Here is a 23,290-nt window from a genome sequence, read left to right as displayed (position 1 = left end):
TAAAGAAGTGACTGAGAACATTAAGTCAGATCGGCAGGTGTTAGCTACTTTCTACTTGTCGAAGTGGAAAGAACACTAGGCTTCAGATTCGGAAGGCCTGGATTTGAATCTCTCTCCTCCTCAATGAATTCTATGAGCCAAGGCAAGTCCCTTACTTGTTCTTAACATCAGTTTGCTTATCTGAAAAGTGGAAACACTAAAAATCTGTCAAAGGCTTGTTGGTAAGATTACAGTAAATGATTGCATGAAAATACTTGTGAATTTTATTTTATTTTTAAATTTGCTGCAGTTCTTTTTAAAAAAAGTTTTTAATGTGTATTTGTATTTGAGAGAGAGAAAGAGAAAGAGCACAAGCAGGGGAGGGGCAGAGAGAGAGGAAGACAGAGTCCAAAAGGCTCTGAGCTGTCAGCACACAGCCCGACACGAGGCTCGAACTCATGAGCTGTGAGATCATGACCTGAGCTGAAGTCAGACGCTCAACCGACTGAGCCACCCAGGGGCCCCACCCCCTCCCCCGGCTTTTTTTTTTTTTTTTTAAGTTTATTTATTTATTCTGAGAGAGACAGAGAGAGTACGCAAGCAAGGGAGGGGCAGAGAGAGATGAGAACAGAAGATCCAAAGCAGGCTCCGTGCTGAGAGCAGAGGGGCCTGATACGGAGCTCGAACTCATGAACCGTGAGATCATGACCTGAGCCGAAGACCGACACTTAACTGACTGAGCCACCCAGGTACCCCAATACTTGGAAATTTTAAAGAACACTAATGTCAGCTACAGGCCGAGTCCAGCATCAGGAGGGGCTCGAGGGGACACAGGGAGGTTTAAGTCGGGGCTCTGCTCAAGCAGGCTGCTTTTCCATCAACCTTGTACACAGTGACCGCTTACATTCTTAAAAAAAAAAAACAACACTGACTCCTACAGATTAACCACGCATATAGACTTTCTGTTCAAATTCAAACATGAACCTCCTCTTTTTAGGCCTACCCCCCTCTGAGGAGGTGGTTGTTATTAATAGCATGGTAAATACACCTGGAAACGTCTGGAAACTTCTCTGAATGCCTATGTGTATATACATATATATAGTTTTGTATAATTTTGGCAGATTTAAATAGATCATAATTTACATATATGACTCTGGTATTTCATTTAACTATATGAATGGATTTTCCACAACAGTCCATATAGACCTATCTCAGTTTTTTTCCTTTTGTAATTGTTTTCACTTTTTGTTTTATTATTATTATTATTATTTATATAATTTATTGTCAAGTTGGCTAACATACAGTGTATATACAGCGTGCTCTAGGTTTTGGGGGGTAGATTCCCATGATTCATCGCTTACATACAACACCCAGCGCTCATCCCAACAAGTGCCGTCCTCGATGCCCATCACCTATCTCACCGCCCCCCACCCCCATCAACACCCTGGAAAACAGTCTGGAGGTTCCTCAACAAATTAAAAATAGAACCTGCTATGACCCAGCAGTAGCACTACTAGGAATTTATTCAAAGGATGCAGGAGTGCGGATTCATTAGGGCACACGTACCCCAATGTTTATAGCAGAGCTTTCATCAGTAGTCAAATTATGGAAAGAGGCTCAGTTTTTTTAATGTTTATTTTTGAGAGACAGAGAGAGAGAAGGAGGCGCGTGTGAGCGAGCAGGGGAGGGGCAGAGAGAGAGAGAGGGACAGAGGATCCGAAGCAGGCTCTGTGATAACAGCAGCAAGCCCAATGCAGGGCTCGAACTCCCAAACCGTGAGATCATGACTTGAGCCGAAGTCAGGGACTCAACCGACTGAGCCACGCAGGCGCCCCCAGACCTATCTCGGTTTTAAACGGCTCTCTAGTAGTCTGCGGTGCCCATGGGTTATAATTTGTTTATAGTGCCTGTTTCCTAAAAAAATGGTTTCAGTCACTTTTACTGGATGAATACTGCAATATAAACTTTTTCTCGGAAGGGGACAAGGACAGGCTGACCCTTACACTGAAATGACGGGGAAATGACGTGATTTCCGATTTGAAACGGTTTATTCTGAAGAAGCCACCTGATTCCGTTGTAAAGCACGAGAGCAAGAGCCATTCCAAACTCCAAGAACGATTTGCGGAGACATGTGCTGGTAACGCGTGCGCGTTCCGTATCTGTTGAGAGGTAGGCACATTTGGCGGGAGCCACGTTCTTCCCAAGCATCACCAGCCGCACGATGCACCTTTCAACAGACAAACCCGTGGGTGCTTCAAGGTCACTGACGCGAGGCGGCTGTTATTGAGAAGTTCAAAAAAACCACACGACCTCAGAGGCCCAGCAGACTGCAAGTGTTGTTCTGGCGTCGTAGGTAGGAGCTGGCTTGGTCAAGTTAACAGGACCCTTGTCCAACGGCTGTGCGGACAGGTGCGGTTTAGGGGAAACGTGCCAGGGGATTCAGGGGGTAGCACGGGATAGACCGACCGGAAAAGAGATGAGGGCCAGTTCGGAAAAAGGGATTCTCAGCCTTCATATTTTAAAATCTCAGGAGCACACGCGAGGTTGGGGGTGGTGGTGAGGGATTTTCTTACCCTTTTTTTTTTGCCCAATACGGGCCTCGATTGCACCATGGTGACATCGGACCTGGAATCAACAGCCGGACGCTCAACCAACCGAGCCGCCCAGGCTCCCTGAGGTATTTTCCACGGTGGAAAAGACCCACTATGCATAACCTTCAAGTCGAATGTTACACAACTGTGCAAATTATTCAGTGTTATTATTGAGCGTCACAGGGGCCATCCGGCATGCTCCCATGTTAATTTGGAACAAACCCCACGTGTGCACAGAAGTCATCGTATCATCGTCCAGCCTCTAAAACCCATCTTAATAATAGACCCATTCGACTCAGAAGGCTGCCTTCCTCCCACCACGCTCATGACATTCCACCGGCAAAGTCACGTTGGCAGAATGGCATCCTTTGGTGCCACGGTTCACGTCCCATCAAGACTCCTAGGAAATAGGAGTCTTTTGTACAGAAAAACAGGACAAATTATTTAACAATCAAATGCCCTTGGATCTTACACTGCATTTGAATAACTAAGCGCCTTGAAGGGAGAGCAGTCGTGTCTGCGGCTTCCCGGAACACCTGCACAAACGCCACAGGGACCTGTGTCCTCGGGCGACGCAGGCTTTATCCAGAGCAGGCCGGGGTTCTGATGCCCAAGGACCCCCGTCTGCATTCTCCTCAGGAAGCTCAGAGAACCGCACCCCACAGACTGAGCGCGGGGTTTCCTCTGCCATCAGCCCTGTTTACCTGCCTGGTGTCTCTGACACTTTAAACCCACTTGCTTGTTCCTCGCAGAGGTCACGCGCACACTTGGCTGTCCCCAGAACAGGTCACGCTCCCCAGGATCAGGTGCCCCCTGGCAGGAATGCTGTCTCAGCCTGCGTTCCCCGGGGAAGCCGGGACTCGCCCTGCACCTCTGAACTCAGGCATTCCGTTTTCTGGGTGGCCGCTTCTGTCCCCTGCACACGTCCCCAGGCCCTCGTTTGTATCCCGCGGCGTCTGGGACACACCACGTGAGAAGCGTGTCCGGGTTGTGCCGTGATTACAACGTAAAGACCGTCCACATCTGGCCCTACGCCCATCACGGTAAGGACTTTTACTCCCTTGGTCTTCCCTCTGTCCCCGGCACTGAGTGCTGTGCCCAACAGGCAAGCTCAAAACAACAACAACAACAACAAAAAGGAGACGTGGTGAAAACGTGGACGGGTGAACGAACTCATAAATATGCACATTCAGACAAAAGGACGGTGGGACACAGGTGGAAGACGCGGGTGGCTGCTGTTGCTGGCTCTGGAAGCCACCTTTGCCTTCCATCCGATTCCAGGATTTTAACCCCATCCCATTCGCTCTACGGCAACAGTTTTAAAACAAAATCAAGTCATATGGCCACTTTTTATTGGGCAGGTCAAGAAACAGACTGGACACAAACACACTCGAAAGCACCAGGCACACGGAGCCAGTATTCCCCAAGGAAGGGCTGCCCCCGCCAAGCTTCGCGGAGCATCGGTGGGGTCCACGGGGCTGATCTGCGCCTGCACTCAGGGTGCACCGGGTCACCTCTCAGGCTGGAATCTTCCTCAGATTAGTTTTTCATGCTGCAGCCTCACAGGAAACAGAAACAAAACAAAAACAAACAGACCGTTGCTTTCTCTCCTCGGTGCCTGGTGCCAGTGGGATGAATTTCTGTTACTGTCTGCACGAGTTTTTGAGATTTTTCCTTTCCTTTCCCACTCTGAGTGCAACGGCTTTGGTAGCTCTTAGGGGAAATTAAAAATCAGGGTGGAAGGAGGGAGGGAATAATCTGGATCCCAAAGACAAAGCTGAGCAGTATGGTGACAATCCACAGAGCTTTTAGCCTCCAGAGGGGGCCGGGGTGGGGTGGGGGGGGGGGTGGTGAGAACCCAGGAATCCTGTTCTGGCCTCTGCAGGTTATCAGGTGGCTCGATGCTGCCACCTTCTGGGAACGGACGGCACTGCACCTGCCAGCACGTGGCCCTACTTTCCAGAGGCTCTTCGGGGCCCCATGGGTTCCAATTCTTCTTCTTCTTCTTGTTTTTTTAAGTAAACTTCGAAATAAAGTGCCTCGCACATATCGAAAAGTACACGGATCCTGGGAGTAAAACCTGATGAATCTTCACAACATAAGCACACCTGTGATGGCCACAGAGCGTGACCAACCTCCCAAAGGCCCCACCTCCCCACCGTGGTCACCACCAGCCTGGCCGCTGACACCATCGATTAGTTCTGCCTGTTTCAAAACCACTTCTAACCCTTTCCAGGTGAGGGCGAGGGATCCCAGGGGCCTGTACACATTGGAGGCTGTCCCCAGAGCTGGCCGTTGGCGGTGTGTCCGGTGTGGTCCCGGCAGCTGGGCCCGGCAGATACCAAATTTTATTATGTATTCAAGGAGGCTGCTCCTCTGCCCTCCTCCCCCGAGCCTCCTTCCGGTGCTGAGTTCATGGCGGGTGCTTGATATCGTTCACTGGTTTGAGCTAAATGAACGCCGTTTCCACGAGAGGAGAAATAAAGCTGCCAGTAGCAGAGGCGGGGACAACGTGGAGAGGGACACGAGGTGGAGGGAGAAAGGCCGATAAAGAGCAGGCACGGGACATTATGTCTCCCAGGTGGGGCCGTGACTTTTCTGCAGAGAGAGGCGCAGTGAGCGGTTTCAGACTCCATCCACTTAAGCTCGCAGGAAGGTGGGTGGGAGCAAGGGGACGAGTCGGGGGGGCGGGGGGGTAGGGTCCCAAGAGCCCAAGAGCTAAGTTTACACTGGATTTCACGGTGGAAGGGGCACTTCCCTGCTCATTCCCCAGTGGTCCCCCCATCCCCCACCCTTCAGGGCGCCAGGGAATGATCCACAGGACCTTGGGAATCCGGTTCTCATTCTCATGGCTGAAGCCGGTGTAGCTCAGAATGAGGAACCACACTTGTGTATTCATTCAACGTGTATTTGAGCCACAAACGGGTACAGAGCACTCTGCGGTTAGAAGGCTTACAGTAAAACGGTGGGCCAAGACATGCTCAGAAATAACCATCAACGCCATAAGGAGGACGCTCTAGTGTGATATGGAGGCGTGAGGTGCATGGGAACGAGGGACAAGGACGTCAAGGGCCCCGCTGAGCTCGGAACCCGGTCCCGCGGGAGCAGCGTTCACACCATCGCCGAGCTCATTACTAAGATTCACAGCCAGTGTAACGTATTTCCTACGTGCTCATTCATTCACTCGACAAATGGCACCGGGGACAAACTTGCAGAAGCAACTGAGCTACTCATGCATCACAGTGACCGTGTACAGCCGAGGGCTTTATAAGGAAGTGAAAGATCTGAAACCACCCCGAAACCCCTTTGGCGTAGAAGGATCAAAGGTGGGCGTCACGCAGGGTCTCTGCCTGCGGGGGCCCGGCTGGTTTCACTGCCATGGAGGCAACGCCGCGCTCTTTGCTCTGGCCCCGCTTTCCTGCTGCGCCTTTAATACCACCCCTAGAGGGGCGCCTGGGTGGCTCAGTCGGTTGAGCATCCGACTCTTGATTTTGGCTCAGATCATGACCCCAGGGTCGTGGATTGAGCCCCATGTCAGGCTCCGTGCTAAGCGTGGAGCCTGCTTAAGATTCTGTGTCTCCCCTCTGCCCCCTCTCCCCTGCTTGCATTCTCTCTCTCTCTCTCTCAATAAATAATAAAAAAAAGAATTAAAAAAAAATACCACCCCGCATTTGCTGCAGCACAGGTATGTGCGAGCAGAATGATGGGGAGTGATGTTCTCTTCGGTACTTCCTTGACGGCTGGTCATGGAAAGCCACCTTTGTGCCACCAAGGTGGGAAGGGGGGGGGCAGGTGGAAGGGCAGGGTGGGGAGGGCCAGTAATTATTAGGATAAATAAGGCATTCCAGAACATGGATTGATAGGCTATTTTAAGTGCCCTTATATAAAAAAATCAAAAATCACTGTATACAAAGGAATGTACTAACTGGGATGCAGCTAACAGAATCCCAGGATTCGTCAGAGCCCCAACTAGCCACTGCGGATGACATTTCACCTACTCAGGAGGCCCTGGACAGCCCGCTGCCCACTCCCTGACCTGGTCAGCCGGCCCCTGTATAGATCTGGAAAGAAGAAAACAGAAAGCCCTGGATTTCTGAAAACAATCTCTAACAACTTTTCAGACTGATTTTGCAAACTTCCTCTTCCTTGCCCTGTGCTGAGGGCCGTCAGAATCACATAATTAGCCAGGGTCGGAGCATTAAGCAATAGCTCATTCTTAAAATACTACCATTTCTAGGGGCGCCTGGGTGGCTTGGTCCGTTAAGCGTCTGATTTGGGCTCAGGTCACACATGATCTCCCCCCGCATCCGGCCCTCTGCTATCAGCATGGAGTCCGCTTCAGATCCTCTGTCCCCCTCGCTCTGCCCCTCCCCTGCCTGTACTCTCTGTCTCTCTCTCTCAAAAACAAACATTAAAAAAATACTACCATTTCTATTTCTTAGCAACCAGCTAGCAGCATGGAAGGAGCCCTTACTGATACGGTGAGACCCAAGGTAAGTTTCTCTTCCCTTCCTTTTCCCCCAAGGCTCATTTCTGGTGTGATCAGAGAGACACATAAAAGCTTGGGGGACTGGAGCCCGTGGCGTTCTCAGTGATCAGCAGGCCACTGTTCTTGGTTGACAACAAACCACAGGGAGAATGTCACTTCGGGGAATGTGGTGTCTCCCCAGAGGTGCAGTTAAGAGCAACAAAAACAGGGTTCCTGGGCCTACCGCCGTCCCTCACCACTGTCCCTTACAGAGGGAGAGACAGGCTTCCTTACTGCAGTTCAGGGATGAGCTGGGTATGTCCCTCTCTGCAGCACGCCCCTGCGGCTTCCGTCCCGGGGACGTCCAGCCACAGCCAAAGCCCTCCCCTGAGTACTTCCTCCCGGGGAACCTCCTCCAGGGTACTTCCCTGCTTCTGAATCTAGGCTGTAAATGACTGCTTTTTTTTTTTTTATTCTTTTTTCCTATTATAAGGTTATACAATCACTGTAAAAACCCTGGAAAAAAAGCAGGAGTGCCTTAAAAAGTAAGAAAATCACCAATAAGTTCACCTTCCAGAGAAACTAGTGTTAACATGTTGGCATAGTTTTTTTCTAGTCTTTTCTCTCGCTCTGCGTATGTGTATACATGCGTGTGTACATTTAAATACAGAGATATAGCCAAATTGCATCTATGATTCTGTATCGTGCTTTTTTTTTTTCAGTTCTAGGTACTTCAGATGCATTTCTCCGTGTTACTAAACATTCCACGTAATATAATTTTACAGAGTTGTACAGGGGCTAGACTTTCTTCACTCTTTCTCAGAATGTGGGGGCGACAGGGCATATCTAAACGTGTAGCTACTTGAAATAACACACGTACAGTTGGGTGCCTAAGTTTGCATTTCTGATTATTCCCTTGGGCTAGGTTTCCAGAAGTGCAATTAGTGTGTCCAAAAGTGTGAATGTTTCCAAGGCTCTCGCCGTATGTCATCAAACTGCTTTTCGTAAAGGTTGTTCCAAACGGCCTTCCCGCAGCACAGGGGACGCTGTTCATCCCAGCCTCTCTGCTATACGGAAAATGGTGCCTCACTTCTGTTTCACTGTATTTCTTTGACTACCAGCAAGGGAAGCATTTTAGAGTAGGCCTCTTCATCATTTGCGTATCTTCTTTGGCAAATCTCCCGGGGACATTGATTCTGGCTTGATCAGTAACCTGGTATTTCTTTCTTTTTTTCTTTTTTTAATGTTTATTTATTTTTGAGACAGAGAGAGACAGAGCACGAGTAGAGGAGGGGCAGGGAGAGAGGGAGACACAGAATCTGAAGCAGGCTCCAGGCTCCAAGCTGTCAGCACAGAGCCCGACGCAGGGCTCGAACTCCTGAGCTGTGAGATCATGACCTGAGCCGAAGTCGGCCATTTAACCCACTGAGCCACCCAGGCGCCCCAGTAACCTGGTATTTCTGATGCACAACAGCACACGTGCTGTCCCATGTGGGGGCACACCCAGCCCGGAGGCCAGCTTCTGGTGGAGGGTAAAGAGATCCATGAAAACCTCAGAGTACAGACCTAAATGTGCAAGTGTGAAAGAGGGCCAGGACTCACTTAGAAAGCAGGAAAGAATATTAGAACTACATAAGACTTTGTGGTAAGTTGATGAAACTTAGCCAGAATTACAGAGTGAATCCAGTGCTTAGAGTCGACAGAATTCCTCGCATGTGAGGCCCCTGAGTACTTTTAAAGTAATCTTTACACCCACCATGGGGCTCAAACTTGCGACCCTAAGATCAAGAGTCACATGCTCCACTGATGGAGCCAGCCAGGTGCTCCTAGAGATAACTATCTTAGATGGTGGCCAGGGGGTTGAGAAATGAAAACAACAGGGAGTGGCAGTAGCCTCAAATCCCTCCCGGGAGGACAGGGCTAACCAAACGCTAACCAAGAGTAATACAGAAATAGACGTAGCAATCCCTATCAAAAAAACACCAGCATTCTTCACAGAGCTAGAACAAACAATCCTACAATGTGTATGGAACCAGAAAAGGCCCCAAATAGCCAAAGCAATCCTGAAAAAGAAAACCAAAGCTGGAGGCATCACAATTCTGGACTTCAAGACGTATCACAAAGCTGTAATCAAGACAGTATTTGGTACCGGCACAGAAACAGACACTCAGATCAATGGAACAGAATAGAGAACCCAGAAATGGACCCACAAACGTATGGCCAACTCATCTCTGACAAAGCAGGAAAGAATAGCCAATGGAATAAAGACAGTCTCTTCAGCAAGTGGTGCTGGGAAAACTGGACAGCGACATGCAGAACAATGAACCTGGACCACTTTCTGACACCAGACACAAAAATAAACTCAAAATGGATGAAAGACCTCAATGTAAGACAGGAAGCCATTAAAATCCTCGAGGAGAAAGCAGGCAAAAACCTCTTTGACCTTGGCCGCAGCAACTTCTTACTCAAAACGTCTCCAGAGGCAAGGGAAACAAAAGCAAACATGAACTATTGGGACCTCATCAAGATAAAAAGCTTCTGCACAGCAAAGGAAACAATCAGCAAAACTAAAAGCCAACTGATGGAATGGGAGAAGATATTTGCAGATGACAGATAAAGGGTTAGTATCCAAAATCTATAAAGAACTTATCAAACCCAACACGCAAAAAAACAAATAATCCAGTGAAGAAATGGGCAAAAGGTATGAATAGGCACTTCTCCAAAGAAGACATCCAGATGTCCAACTGACACATGAAAAAATGCTCCACAACACCCATCATCAGGGAAATTCAAATCAAAACCACAGTGAGATACCACCTGACACGTGTCAGAATAGCTAATATTAACAACTCAGGCAACAACAGATGTTGGCGAGGATGCGGAGAAAGAGGATCTCTTTTGCACTGCTGGTGGGAATGCAAACTGGTGCACCTACTCTGGAAAACAGTATGGAGGTTCATCAAAAAATTAAAAATAGAACTTCCCTATGACCCAGCAATGGCACTACTAGGCATTTATCCACGGGATACAGGTGTGCTGTTTCAAAGGGACACATGCACCCCCATGGTTATGGCAGCACCATCAACAGTAGCCAAAGTATGGAAAGAGCCCACATGTCCATCGATGGATGAATGGATAAAGAAGATGTGGGATACATATACAATGGAGTATTACTCGGCAATCAAAAAGAATGAAATCTTGCCATTTGCAACTACATGGATGGAACTGGAGGGTATTATCCTAAGCGAAATTAGAGAAAGACAAATATCATATGACTTCACTCATATGAGGAATTTAAGATACTAAACAGATGACTATAAGGGGAGGGAAGCAAAAAAAATATAAAAACAGGGAGGGGTCAAAACAGAAGAGACTCTTAAATATGGAGAACAAACAGAGTGTTCCTGGAGGGGGTGTGGGAGGGGGGATGGGCTGAATGGGGAAGGGGCACTAAGGAATCTCCTCCTGAAATCAGTGTTGCACTATCTGCTAACTCACTTGGATGTAAATAAACAATAAGTACATTTTTAAAAAAAGAAAGAACGAAAAAATAAAGTTCTGATTTAGATACATGTCAGCAAAAACAGCTAATAAATAAAGAGACATAAATACACACGTGGTTGACAGGTCTCAGTTTTTCCTCCTAGGCCAGCTTGAAAAAGTTGTTTGAAGGTCTTCAAACATTCTGACTGGAGAATCCTGAATTTTACCACAGAAGGCGGGTGACTCTCATTTCGTCTACGGCTGACTGGTTTGTGGAGACACCCCTGATGAAAAGGCCACGCTCAGAGGCCGTCCTGGCCCCGATGTGATTTCACAGGAGTGTGACCCTAACAACTGTGTTGAGACACGGAGATAAGGGGAATTCCTGCAACTTCTTCAAGGTCAGATTTTGAGTACTTAAAATAAATGTCTCTTTTTTTTGGCGGGGGGGGAGGGCACGGAATAGAATCTTACTATCTCGTAAAGAACTTTTAAAAACGCACACAAAATACTGCACAGGTATATTTCGAAGTACACCGGACAGCTGTCCCTTAAGGCTGGTGGAAAAGCAAGTTCCAGGGGTCTGGAGGCTCTGCGGGTTAGAAATTCATTTCAACAGACACCAAGTCCTACCCCAAACGGGACTTGACAATTACATCCGAACGCCGCAAACATTTTTTCTCCTCGAATATAGTTCTAAAACCACTGTACAGGAGTCATAAAAATAGCCAGGCCTTGTCTTATATTTTAAAATAGTTAGCCATTGACTCATTTATTGGTTTGTTCACTGCTCCTGCAAATAACTTCAGAAGCACAAATGGGCCTTGGGGCCAGAAATCATTTACGGTCTTTGTTTCTAGACCTGCATCAGAAGGAAACGTTTCTCATGGTGTATTTTCTCTCTAGCCCAAGGAGGACACTTCCTTGTGGAAACATACACTTCTTTCGTTTCATTTTTTTCTTTTAAGTAAGCTCCACGCCCAACATGGGGCTTGAACTCACGACCCAGACAGAGATCAAGAGTCGCACGCTCGACCGAGTGAGCCAGCCAGGAGCCCCAAAAAGCATAAACTTTTATCTGTTTATATCAAGGGCTTAAACTCAATTTAAACGAATATCCACTGAGAATGTACAGTCTCCACGATACTGTCACAGCAACAGGACACAATTCCCATCCTCACGGGTAAGTTTTATCTGATGAGGTAAAGAAGTTTCCACAGAGAAGAAATTCAAGGCAGAATGGGAAAAGTCTCAAGGCACAAACATTCTGACTGAGGCTTAATGCTGTTAATGTATTCACTGTCCTTCTGATGCAATCAGTTTATTTTGACACATGAAGGGCTCTGGGACTAATGAGAAGAAAATTATTTTCAGCATTTAATTTGATGTATAAACTAAATGTGTTTTCTGTACCATAGACTCTTAATCTGTGTGTGTGTGCACAGAGAGAGGGAGCAGGTCTGGGGGGGGGGGGTGAAGGGAGGGGGCTTTCATAATGCTTCATTTTGCAGAAACTAGACTGGAGTCTGCGTTACTAGAGATATTTATTTATTTTTCATGTTTACTTGTTTTTGAGAGAGAGAGACAGAGGATGAGCAGGGGAGGGGCACAGAGAGAGACACACACAGAATATGAAGCAGGCTGCAGGCTCCGAGCTGTCAGCCCAGAGCCCAATGCGGGGCTCGAACCCACGAACCATGAGATCACGACCTGAACCGAAGTTGGACACTCAACCGACTGACCCACCCAGGCACTCTACAAACAGATATGCTTAAGTCAAATATCCTTTATACATTCAAATACACACGCACACATACATCTATATATAGCCATGCTCTTGACTAGCAAGATAGAAGATATATGATGTAGGTCAGATATTTGTACAAGGCGATCGCCAAGCTCTACAGAAGGTTTGCAGCGACGCACAAAGTTCTATTAACAGATTTTAAATAAGTTGGTCTTTTTTTTCCCTTAGAGTCTATACAGACATTTCTTTCCTTTCTCTTCTTTCTTTATTTTTTGATTAAAAAAATTTTTTTTCGTGTTTATTTCTTTTTGAGAGAGAGACAGAGCATGAGCGGGGGAGGGGCGGAGAGAGGGGGAGACACAAAATCTGAAGCAGGACAGAGCTGGACGTGGGGCTTGAACTCACGAACCACGAGATCATGACGTGAGTCGAAGTTGGACGCTTAACTGACTGAGCCACCCAGGCGCCCCTGAGATTTTTAAAGTAATATATTTTTTACATATCAAAATTTTAAAAACACATATCCTTTGACCCAGCATTTTCATGTCGGGACTTAGACTTATAGATATAAACCCAAATACCAGCTGAGAACACAGACAGTGAGAGTCACCTGACTCTTTTTTTTTTTTTTTTTTTGTAATAGCAATTGGAAAAATAGGTGATTGCTTACATAAATCACGGGAGATCCATTATGATGGGGTACTGTGCATAAATTACAAAGGATGGGGGGTCGGCACATGCTGATGTAGAAAGATCACTAGGATACATTATTAAATCAAAAAAGCAAAAAGGCACATGTGTAATATATGCCACGTTTTAAAAATAAGTCTATCAACAGAAACATGGAGGTAATGCAAAATGTTTTTCTGGAAGAGACCAAAAGAAGCCATTAACAGGTTGAGGGGGGAGGGGTGGAGGGTGGCCTGCAGGGAGTGAGACTTCGATGTTCAGTTTCTGTGCAGTTAAGAAAAAAACTCTTAACCTTAGACATGCATTACTTTATTATTTTGTATTTTTAAGTTGTTAACATGGGTTATCTGGACAAAGAGATCATCAGATTTTTTTTTTCCCTTTTTTTCCCTGCAATTAAAAAATAGTCTAAGGGGTGCCTGGGTGGCTTAGTCAGTTAAGCGTCTGGCTCTTGATTTCAGCTCAGGCTGTGATCTCACGGGTTGTGAGTTCGAGCCCCAGGTCGGCCTCTGCACTGCATAAGCGTGGAGCCCGCATAGGATTCCCTCTGTCCCTGCCCCTCCCATGCATGAGTGTGCTCTCTCTCTCCAAACAAATAAATACACATTAAAAACAAATAGTGTAACAGATGCTGAATTAAAGATACAAAAAACAAAATACAACCGTAATTGAAAACAAACCCAGGAATTATGCTCCTGATGGTATGGCAGACAAAATAACCTAAATTATTGTCCTGCTGATAAATAAGTGAAAAAGCCAGACAAGTTATAAAAAAAGAATTGTTTTAAAGGTGTCACTGAGCTGGGAAACTAAGAAATGAGGTTGAAATATCAAATAAAAGCTAATAGATGGACCTTCACTAAAGAGCATGAAAGATATTCTAAAATATATATTTCAGATAAAGGGGAAATAATTTCAGATGTTAAGGTCAGAGACATAAAAAGGAAGAGTGAGGGGGCACTTGGGTGGCTCAGTCGGTTGAGCGTCCGACTTCGGCTCAAGTCACGATCTCACGGTTCGTGAGTTCGAGCCCCGCGTCAGGCTCTGGGCTGACGGCTCAGAGCCTGGAGCCTGCCTCAGATTCTGTGTCTCCCTCTCTCTCTGTCCCTCCCCTGCTCATGCTCTGTCTCTCTCTCTCTCTCTCTCTTGCTCAAAAATGAACATTTAAAAAATTTAAAAGAAAAAAAAGGAAGAGTGAGAAAAGCTATCAGTAAGTATCCAGACTCCGTGCCATTGCATTGAACTCCCAATAGATATTTTTGTGGAATGTGACAGGGTGAATCTAAAATTCATGTGGAAGGGCAAAAGATTTGATCACAGCCAAGCTATTCCTAAAGAAAAAGAACAAAGTAGAAGGACTACCCTTACCAGACAGTAAGACTTGTAAAATTAAAATAACAGAGCCAATAAATAACGAGCACAGCAAAAAGCAAACGAACCAACAGACAGAATAAAGATCCTATAAACAGGCCCTTGTATATATACGCAGAAACATGACATTGATGGAGAAGCAACTAAAGATCAGCAAGGCAATGTGTGGACTGGTCCACTGAGGGCTCTGAGACACTAAAAGCAACAAACAGCCCTAAAGGAAAAAAAATCATTAAAATTTACTGCATTAACTTCAGAGTTTCTACTCGCCAAAAGACACCATAAAAATTAGAGAAATTGAGACCCGGGAAAAAATACTTGAAATACATACAGCTGGAAAAGGATTAGCATCCAGAATATTTTCAAAGTCCCTACAGTCAATAGAAGACAACCCAGCAACGCATAAAGGACACAGATAGGGATTTACCGGAAGGGAAAACACACCGGTCCCCTAGACACGTTGGTAACTGCTAAGCTTCACTGAGTGCGCAATGTCTCTCATTTCAACCGTGACCCACAAACGGATCCATCACGTAACCAACGTGGACGTGAAGGAGCCGTGCGGTGATGGGGACCTCATCTCTGCTCGCATGAGCACAGGTTTACGTGAGCAGTCTGAAAACAAGCGGGGTGTTCCTGAGTGAGGTCGGGCACGTGCATACCCCGCGGTTCAGGAGCTCGGCTCTCGGGGACACACGCCAGACACGTGCTGACACATGTATGTCAGCAAATACGTACCGGAACACTCACCGTCTGGCTTGGCTCATCGTTGCACAAAACACTCCACCAGCCACGAGTGGCGGATGGACACATAAACTGTGTTCTGTGCTGGAAATTCCACGCCACGTGAGCGAATACCACACAGCGGGGAAACAGAAATGCAACGTAACTCTGTGCACCAGTGTGGATGAGCCCCCAAAAATGCTGAGCGAGGAAAGCGAGAGGGAATACACGAAATATGATTCTACACATATAAAGCTCACACACAAGAAAACCAAAAAACACGCACTGTTTCAAAACTACATACAGAGGTGATAAATTTATAAAGAGAAGAAAGTGAATAATGCAGGATAGGGGCTGGCCAGGGGAGGGGCGGTGAGTTAGGGACAGAGTAAGACTGGGTAGGGGACCCTGGGTGTTCTAAGGGACTGGAGTACTCTTTCTCAAACTGAGAAGGAGGGTGCAGGGATGTTCACTTTATTCTTTGAATTGTATAAGACATTATACAATATATACATACATATATCATATGTACATGCAATATTGTATATATACGTATACGTATATACATATACATATATATATATGACGTATACACATATACATACATATGACGTATTTCATGGGGGGAAAAGCGCACATATACCTTGCTGACCATAATGGGGAATAGGTTATAGGCCAATAGGAAGAAAATTTATCAATGGATTTACAATGAGATTCCCCAGCTTTAATCCATTATCTGCTTTTCTCAGAGTCATCTATCCAGGCAGGATTCAGTCAGGCTTAGAAAAAGAGCTTACATCGAGTGTGGCCAGATGATAAACACCACCTGAAACGAGACACTGTAAAAAGCCATGCAGCATTATGAGCTGCTTGTCTCTGCCTCACAAGTAAACGGCTCAGTTACTTAACTCCGCTAAACAGACAAGAGCTGAGGGCAAGATTCTGTGCGAACCTGCAATCTCACAGGCTAGAAGTGAAACGAAGCAACAGAAATGGCACTTCACGTGGCGAAGGCTGACAGTGACCTCCGAAGTACACTTGAAACCCGGAAGTCTGCCACGACCTCCATTTACCTTGGTCCCCGGAAGAACCGGCACCTGCTTTCGGTTGTCGTTCACGGAACCAAGTTCTCTTGCAAAGGGGGATAAATGCTCACCTGTGCTTGACCATGTTTTGATCATGGCAAAAATGACTGAAGAATCTCGCGTAGAACAAGTGCATGACAGCATGTTCCTTCCCTCCGATGTACAAATCCACAGGCATCCAGTAATCTGCCAAGGCGGCGTTAAAAGGGCTGGAAGAAAGAGAAACGGTTGTTTTTTAGAAACCCACTTTGCCTCAATTACATAAATCAGACAGACGCACCGTAATCTGCATACGCCCTGAAACAGATTATGTCAGAGAAACACTTGTTTTCTTTTCAAAAATATTGTAAGAGAACAACTTATCTACTAAAGGAAAGGTCCGTGTCAAATTCAGAAACTTATAAAAACTGTTTCAGAAGTTGCTGCTGACAATTTAATGAATGCCGATTTCCATGTAAAATGGAGACAAGAGGAAAACATAGCAGCAAAAAAAGGTATTTCTGGGAAAGAGGTATTTCTGTAAAATGCACATTTGAATATGTGGATTTATGTTTTAGTTTTTATTCCGATAAGGCAACTGGGATGTGTGAGTTCTTACCAACAGGGGGCAATATGGCATTTACGAGGAGATTAATAGGTAGACACTACATGTACATTTTAAAACAGGAATTCTGTCTGACTTTTAAAAGAAGCGTTAAAACACAGATAGTCAGCGAGAGCCTGTATACGGTCTCCTGCGTGCAAGGAGCATAGTTAGGGTAACCATCACAAAATCGGGCCAACATCTCTCTCTCACCTAACGGATGCTATCAGTGACAGAGATCCTACAAGAAAGGCCTCCTCATACTCCCTGGGAGTAAAGAAAGTACTACTTCTATTTTCTGGCTGGGACCCTGAAGGGGGGAGTCTGTGAGTATGCAGAGGTGTGTGTGGGTGTGCATGTGCGTGTGTCATGGGGAGGGGAGCAGAGCTGGCTGAGGACCTTTACCTTTTTTGAATGTTTATTTATCTTTGAGAGAGAGACACACACAGAGTGCAAGGGGCAGAGAGCAAGGGAGACGCAGAATCCGAAGCAGGCTCCAGGCTCTGAGCTGTCAGCACAGAGCGAGACACAGGGCTCGGACCCATGAACCACGAGATCATGACCTGAGCTGAGGTCGGACGCTTAACTGACCGGAGCCACCCAGGCACCCCTGGCTGAGGACCTTTAACCCCAAGATAATGTGCTTCCTTGAGCTCATCCAATGAAGTAAACCTCTGCCTTCGGAGGATCTGTACTCCGTGGTTTCAAATATGGGTGAATTCTCTTTCCTACACCTCAAAGCAATTTTTTCCCCCAGCATGGACTCGGCTCAGGCCGCAAGACAGAGCCTGCCGCTCGGCAGGTAAACCTGGCCAACCGCCCGCATTCGCACCTTCACGCAGCCGGGTTTTCTCCAGTCACCATGCCAGAATTCTGGTAAAACTCAAACGATTTTTGTTCTTTGTGAATAACGGTTCCTCAGAAAAATCCAGCTGCCGATTCATGTGCCAGAAGAGAAAGGGAGGTCAAGGGTGAGACTCCTCGGGAACACGAGTGTGGGGTGCATTAAGACATGGAAAGTAGCCACTGCCCCAGGATTTACCCTGGAAGCCAGGCGGTAAGCACTCAAGCCGTGCTAAAACTAGCAGCTGCGTTCTTATGATGTGCTAAAGGGTGTTCCCAGATCGGGGGGCTGTGGAGGCCCCAGAGGCATCTCTCGCCAATCAAGGGTCCGCGCTGATGTAGAGCTTTCATCCTCTGTAAGAAGGTTTTCCTTAAAACATCCTGACAGGTAGAGCCTGACGGCCCTGGCATTCTGAGCAGCTGCTACCGGACGGATCGTGCCAACAGCTCCTTCTAGAAGGAAGAGCCAGGAGAGGGGCCCTCTTCCCAGCCGCGGCAGTCCCCGGGCATCGTGGCTTTGCTGGCTATGGTTTACTCAGGGTCCGCTCATTCCTGGATGGCCTGAACTCAAATTACAGACTGGCCATCTCGCAGGGCGGGACTCTGGCATGGGGAGGGCCAGAGGACCCACCTCACTGGAAATGTATTCTTTTGCAACCAGTGAAGGAAAAGGTGGGGGGGTGTTCTGATATGCAGACTATGGGGCTGGAGAGCAATGGTTCTCCTGAGGATGACAGCAGCCTGCCGAGGTCTTTGATGCATGGTGGCTGCGATCTTAAGTGCTCTGCGACAGCCTTCTTTCGCTCATTCTCTTTACCCTCTCTCCCTACGGCTCTTTCCCTTATTCATTTATTTCTCTTTGCCTAAGAAACACGCACAGGGCTGAAAACTCAGGCAGTACCGAGAGGTCTGCGATTTCAACACTGGTCTCTGGCCCCCTGCCTTCATGAGCACCACCCCGCCTCGCCCTTAGCCACTTGGAATTCTTGTAGCCATTTCTTCCGGCAATTCCACCCTTTATTGATTTATTGATTTTAGAAATGACCGAGTGTATGTGACCAGGGGCAATGCTCCCTAGCTCTCTCACACTCCCTACTTCCTTCCCTCCCATCATTACTTCCGGTTAAGTAAAACATTACATCGTAATAACCCTACAACGCAGTTCACCACAGGACCAAGAAGGGTATTGTGACAGAATTTTCTTCCTTCGTCTGTTTTTTAATTTTTCTTGTACTTGGGGCTTGCTTGGCTGCGACGAATCTAATTTAATAATCTGACACACTCGCTTATGAGAGCCGGCATCAAGGCGAGCAGTTGACCAGCGGCTTCCAGGCAGTGTGCCTTTGGGACCATTCAGTATCCCTACAGCCCCTGCTCTCCCAGAGGGAGGGGATGTAAGAAGGGAGAGGATTCAATACCAAATAAAAGCTGTGCTGTCTAGCTAACAGTAGGTTTACAACCTACTGCAAGTATGTATCAGCCCCCCACCCCCACTCCATAATGGAGTCCAAACCCTTGGACGCTTCACTTCCGGGTTCTTCTTCCCCTCACTGTTTCTCAGGCTTATTTTTGCGGGCTTTGCAATGAGCATGCTCCAAAGAACAAAGAAGGGACTAAAAGTCTCTGTGTCACTTCAGAGAAAGTACGTTTGTTCCAATCAGAACTACTTTTTGCCTTACATGGGCATACGCCCCACCCCCAGTAAGGGGGTAACTTCTGTAGTACTCAGCCAATGAGGAACCAGGGGAGGGACTTGCCTCTGTAGTGCTCAGCCAATGAGGAACCAGGGGAGGGACTTGCATGCTAGGAGATAAATTGTCTGCTGTGACCGCCCCCTAGCGTGCCCTTCTATCAGACACCTGCTCTTGCAAGAACGCTGAATGTTGATTTAAGCCTCGCTTCATGGTGCTCCAAGTCTCCGAGTGCCTCCTTTGATTGGGTCAGTGGGCTTATTTCTCACTGACGGACTTGGGACTTTCTCCTGGATAACCTTTGCTCGGGGCTTCCTGGCGGCCTGGCTAAGACTTTCTCAGAGCTGCACTGCGGTCTGAGACTCTTCCGACGCAACCCTCCTTCCTTCCTCCCACTCCCCTCTCGGGCATGGGACCCACACTGTGGTCTATAAGGGCTCTCCCCACCGGCTCCTGCTCCCCTTTCCCCCCAACCTTTCAGGCGCTGCCCTCAGTAAATCTCTTGCACCTATGACTCTATCTTGGCGTCTGCTTCTTGGAGGACCCAAACTGACACGTGCTCAAAGGATTCAGCAAGGCTTTACCTGTGAGCATTCTGCGGGTCGGTATATCTAAAGTAGTACCAAGCAGAATCAACAAAGGTATCCATTGTGTCTGTCTCTCTCTTGGCGGCTCCCCTGCACCTAAAAAATAAAGGAAGTTCATCAGTTTATTCTAAAATTTTTAAATTTTAATGCAGTTTTTCCACCAGCTTTTGGGAAGGCGATGACAACTGAATATCAATTTAGAATGTCCCAAGAACAATGCTTCATCATGGATTGGTAATTCAGAGGATACTCTCCTTTTGTATTGTTCGGTACATGATGTTTTGCAGAAATTTACGAATAAAAATTTAAATCTTCACCAAGTAAAAGCGTTATTCTCCACTTGTCTGAATTTTACCTGGTAGAAAATCTAATAACCTAAGAGGATAAGCCCGGAGGGTCTCTTTTGCACGTTAACTTCTATTTTAGGCATGTCAAGATCGCCTTCAGCCAATGCCTAGTTTATGATACTTGGGAAGGAAATCGACTTATAAAGAGAAGTTGAAAACCAAATGTAGATGTGCTAAAGAATAAACTTGGGTTTTCCTTATCTCTACTAGGGCCAGGGGTGCAGAATTCGAAACCTTGGGAAGAGAGGTCACCTTGGAGGTCCAAAGGCAGTGGCGTGCTGGGGCCACCTCTCATACTGGCTTGTGAGAATCAACTGTTCACACGTCTTCCCGACTCGGTGACAAGTCATGTCGAGACAGTAGCCCGAACCTAGCCCTTGCAGAAGTACGTACACTATAGAAATTGGCAAACGCCACAAATCAGAGGCTCCCCTCCAACACACCTCCTGCTGAAGGATGGGATGCAGAAGGGTAAAGATAGCCCTACCATTCAAGAAAGCAAATGAAGTGAGATCCTTGGAGTGTGAAGGGCTGAAAAGAAAAAGCAATCCTCGAGATGGGGATGCCTGGGGAGGACTAAGGTTCCACAAGGGCCCAACGGCTGAACCAGTTCCGAAGCACGTGCCCAGTGTGATGGGCCCACGGAACCACACAAACCGGGTGCAAAAATCCTACAACTTGCAGGAACCCGAGAGAGGGCGCCCTTAGTCTGGCCTAGCCTAGGAAGGGCTCAGCCTCCCTGCCCCCACCCCGAAGACTCCTCCAGGCTCAGATCAGCAGTGATGGGTCGCGCCATTTATCACCAGCTGCGAACAGGAGCCCTGTGTGGCAGTGAGAAAGACTGCTAGAGAACACAGTTCTGACTCCAGGCTCTGCCTTTTGAGACATAGATGTAGGACCAACCACCCTTCTAAATAGCTGCCCTTCTGGCAGTCAGAGTCCTTGGGGGTTCTTGGGAGATTTTGAAGAGGGACGTGAGGAACCTCGAGAGGATCTGATGAATCTTCTGCTCATTTTGCATGCAAGGGCATGAGTCTGCTTTTAATTTAAAAATAAAAGAAGGCTTGCATTTAGAGCTTGCATCTGTGAAGCAGTTCATACTGCCTTTGCAAATAGTACTGAAGGAGACAGCCATCACCACCACCACCCCCCACCCCCCAAGCTCCTGCTTATTAAATAGAAGCTGAGCAGAGAGACAGAAGCCCCAGATCTGGCGGGGCTCTGGGACTCACAGGGGCCTCCCTCTGGGGACAGCGGTGGGCCCTGGGGGCAGATGTTTAGGGGAGAGAGCCCGAGGGAATCCTGTTTCCTACCGCCCAGGGCTACTAGAAGCTGCCAACCTCAACAGCACATCTCTAAGTTAAAGCCAGATCTTTTTAGTTGGAAAGCAATCAACCAGAATGTAGACACTATTTGGGGAAATAATTACAACACAAGAATTCCTTATTCTCCCACACTATTAGTGCAGGTGTACAAGTCAGGAAGAAAATTCAGGGCTCAACTGATCAAAGGAGGAATGTCCGCCTACAACTTGCCAGGTCTATTTTCTTTTTAGTGGTCACGTTGGACTTGAGGACACCAACATATTTTATGACCGACACGAAAAGCTGGTGATGTGGCCAGGCTACTTGGTAAGTGGGAGAGACAGGTGCTGGTGACAGTGACAATGGTATTGTCATTAGGAGCGCCAACGGTACTAACGAGGGCGGGGGTGGGTGGCAGGCAATGAGCCCAATGCTTCCCAGGCATTCTCTCATTTAATCCCGGGAACCCTGGGGATTATGAGGTAGGTACTACTCATGTCCCCATTCTGCAGTAACCGAGTAACCGAAGTCCAGACAGGTTAAGCAATCTGCCCAAGGTCTTGGAGCTCAAGAGTAAGGACCCCACACCTTTTGGACTCGGGCACCTGCGGTCCTTACCACTGGACACGCTGGTTCCGTGACTGTCAGCCTTAGATGCTCACTAGAATCGCCCAGGGAGCCTGGACCAATACCAAAGACCTGCGCTCTGACCTCCAGGAATCCACAGCCTGGGGAGGAAACCGTCTCCCCACCGCAAGGGCCCTGGGCTTTGCAGGTGGTGCACCGAAGGCCACCAGTGTCTCCGGCAGAGAGACCCTTTGTGTCACCGCTTATCAATACGGAGGGTGTGCTGGCTTCTCCTGGAGCCCACGTTTCTACCCCAAAAAGACCCAGAGCTCCCTATGTTCCTGCCCATGTTTAAGCCTTATCTTAAAACCAGCTGGGTGAGGACCCAGGAGGACAGTGGTAACACTTCCATTCCCTGACTGGTAAGGGTCACTGTGCAGGATTACATGTCTCAATTCTAGTCTCCCGAGCGGCCCTTCGAGGGGGTTTAGTTTCTGATAAGAAAACCGAAGCTCAGAGAAGTTAAGTGACTTTCCCAAGGCCGCATGGCTAGTTAGGAGGCAGGGCCAGGCCTTGGACCCGTTACTGTCTGACTCCCGAGCTTGGGCCCTGCAACTGCACTATGGTTCCCTGATTACCAACCTCGTAATTCAGCTCTGTACTGGCAGAGGACTACATTTTAACACCCTCATCGAGATCTGTAAGGCCCAGAAAAAAATGGCTTCTCCACAGAAGGAAGCAGGAAGATACACAGCCGGTACTCGTTACCTATTTGCTTAATCAGCCGGTCTGGTATCACAAAAATCACATCTGAGATACGCCGGGGAACGAACAGTGAAACAATCCTACTTCCAAAACGAGCAGGTGTTTCAGTATATTAAAGAGCGAAACCCCTCAGCATGCACACCCTCGTAGCTACCACGCTGCTACTTATGAGAAAATCTCCATTGCTACCAAGCCTCTTGGTGGGAAAACCAAGGCAGAGAGGAGACACCATTTTCTCTGCTTCCAAGAAGCTCTCTGGAATATGAAATGGGAGGAAGTGGCCTTTTACAAAGCTATGCTGAACACGTGCGGCTTTCCATCAATGGGACCAGGTGTTTCTGGCAAGGATGTGACTGGACACCCGCTGCTGCTTCTGGCTCAGAGAGGAGAGGAGAGGGTGCTCATCCCGGTGGCCAGGCCTCAGATTCCAACCCCTTCTCTCCAACGTCCCGAAAGACCTAGCATA

At 47.5% G+C, this 23,290-nt stretch overlaps 1 protein-coding gene across 5 annotated transcripts in view; it reads right to left on the bottom strand.

The window, feature by feature from the left end:
* Positions 1–23,290, bottom strand: part of LARS2 (leucyl-tRNA synthetase 2, mitochondrial) — a 167,953-nt gene that overhangs the window by 30,708 nt on the left and 113,955 nt on the right. For all 5 annotated transcript variants that reach the window (XR_006214756.1, XM_042978749.1, XM_007088398.3 and 2 more), the window contains 2 exons: positions 19,839–19,937; positions 16,209–16,346 (listed from right to left, as the gene is read on the bottom strand). Coding sequence is in view for 4 of the 5 variants with exons in the window: in XM_042978749.1 (XP_042834683.1) it covers positions 16,209–16,346; positions 19,839–19,937 (237 nt within the window). In the remaining variant the exon portion in view is untranslated. The remainder of the gene's footprint in view (positions 1–16,208; positions 16,347–19,838; positions 19,938–23,290) is intronic.

This window comes from Panthera tigris, chromosome A2 (assembly GCF_018350195.1).
Source record: "Panthera tigris isolate Pti1 chromosome A2, P.tigris_Pti1_mat1.1, whole genome shotgun sequence".
Lineage (NCBI taxonomy): Eukaryota > Metazoa > Chordata > Mammalia > Carnivora > Felidae > Panthera > Panthera tigris.
The sequence above is the reverse complement of the archived record's forward strand: the minus strand, read 5'-3'. Positions and strand labels throughout refer to the sequence as shown.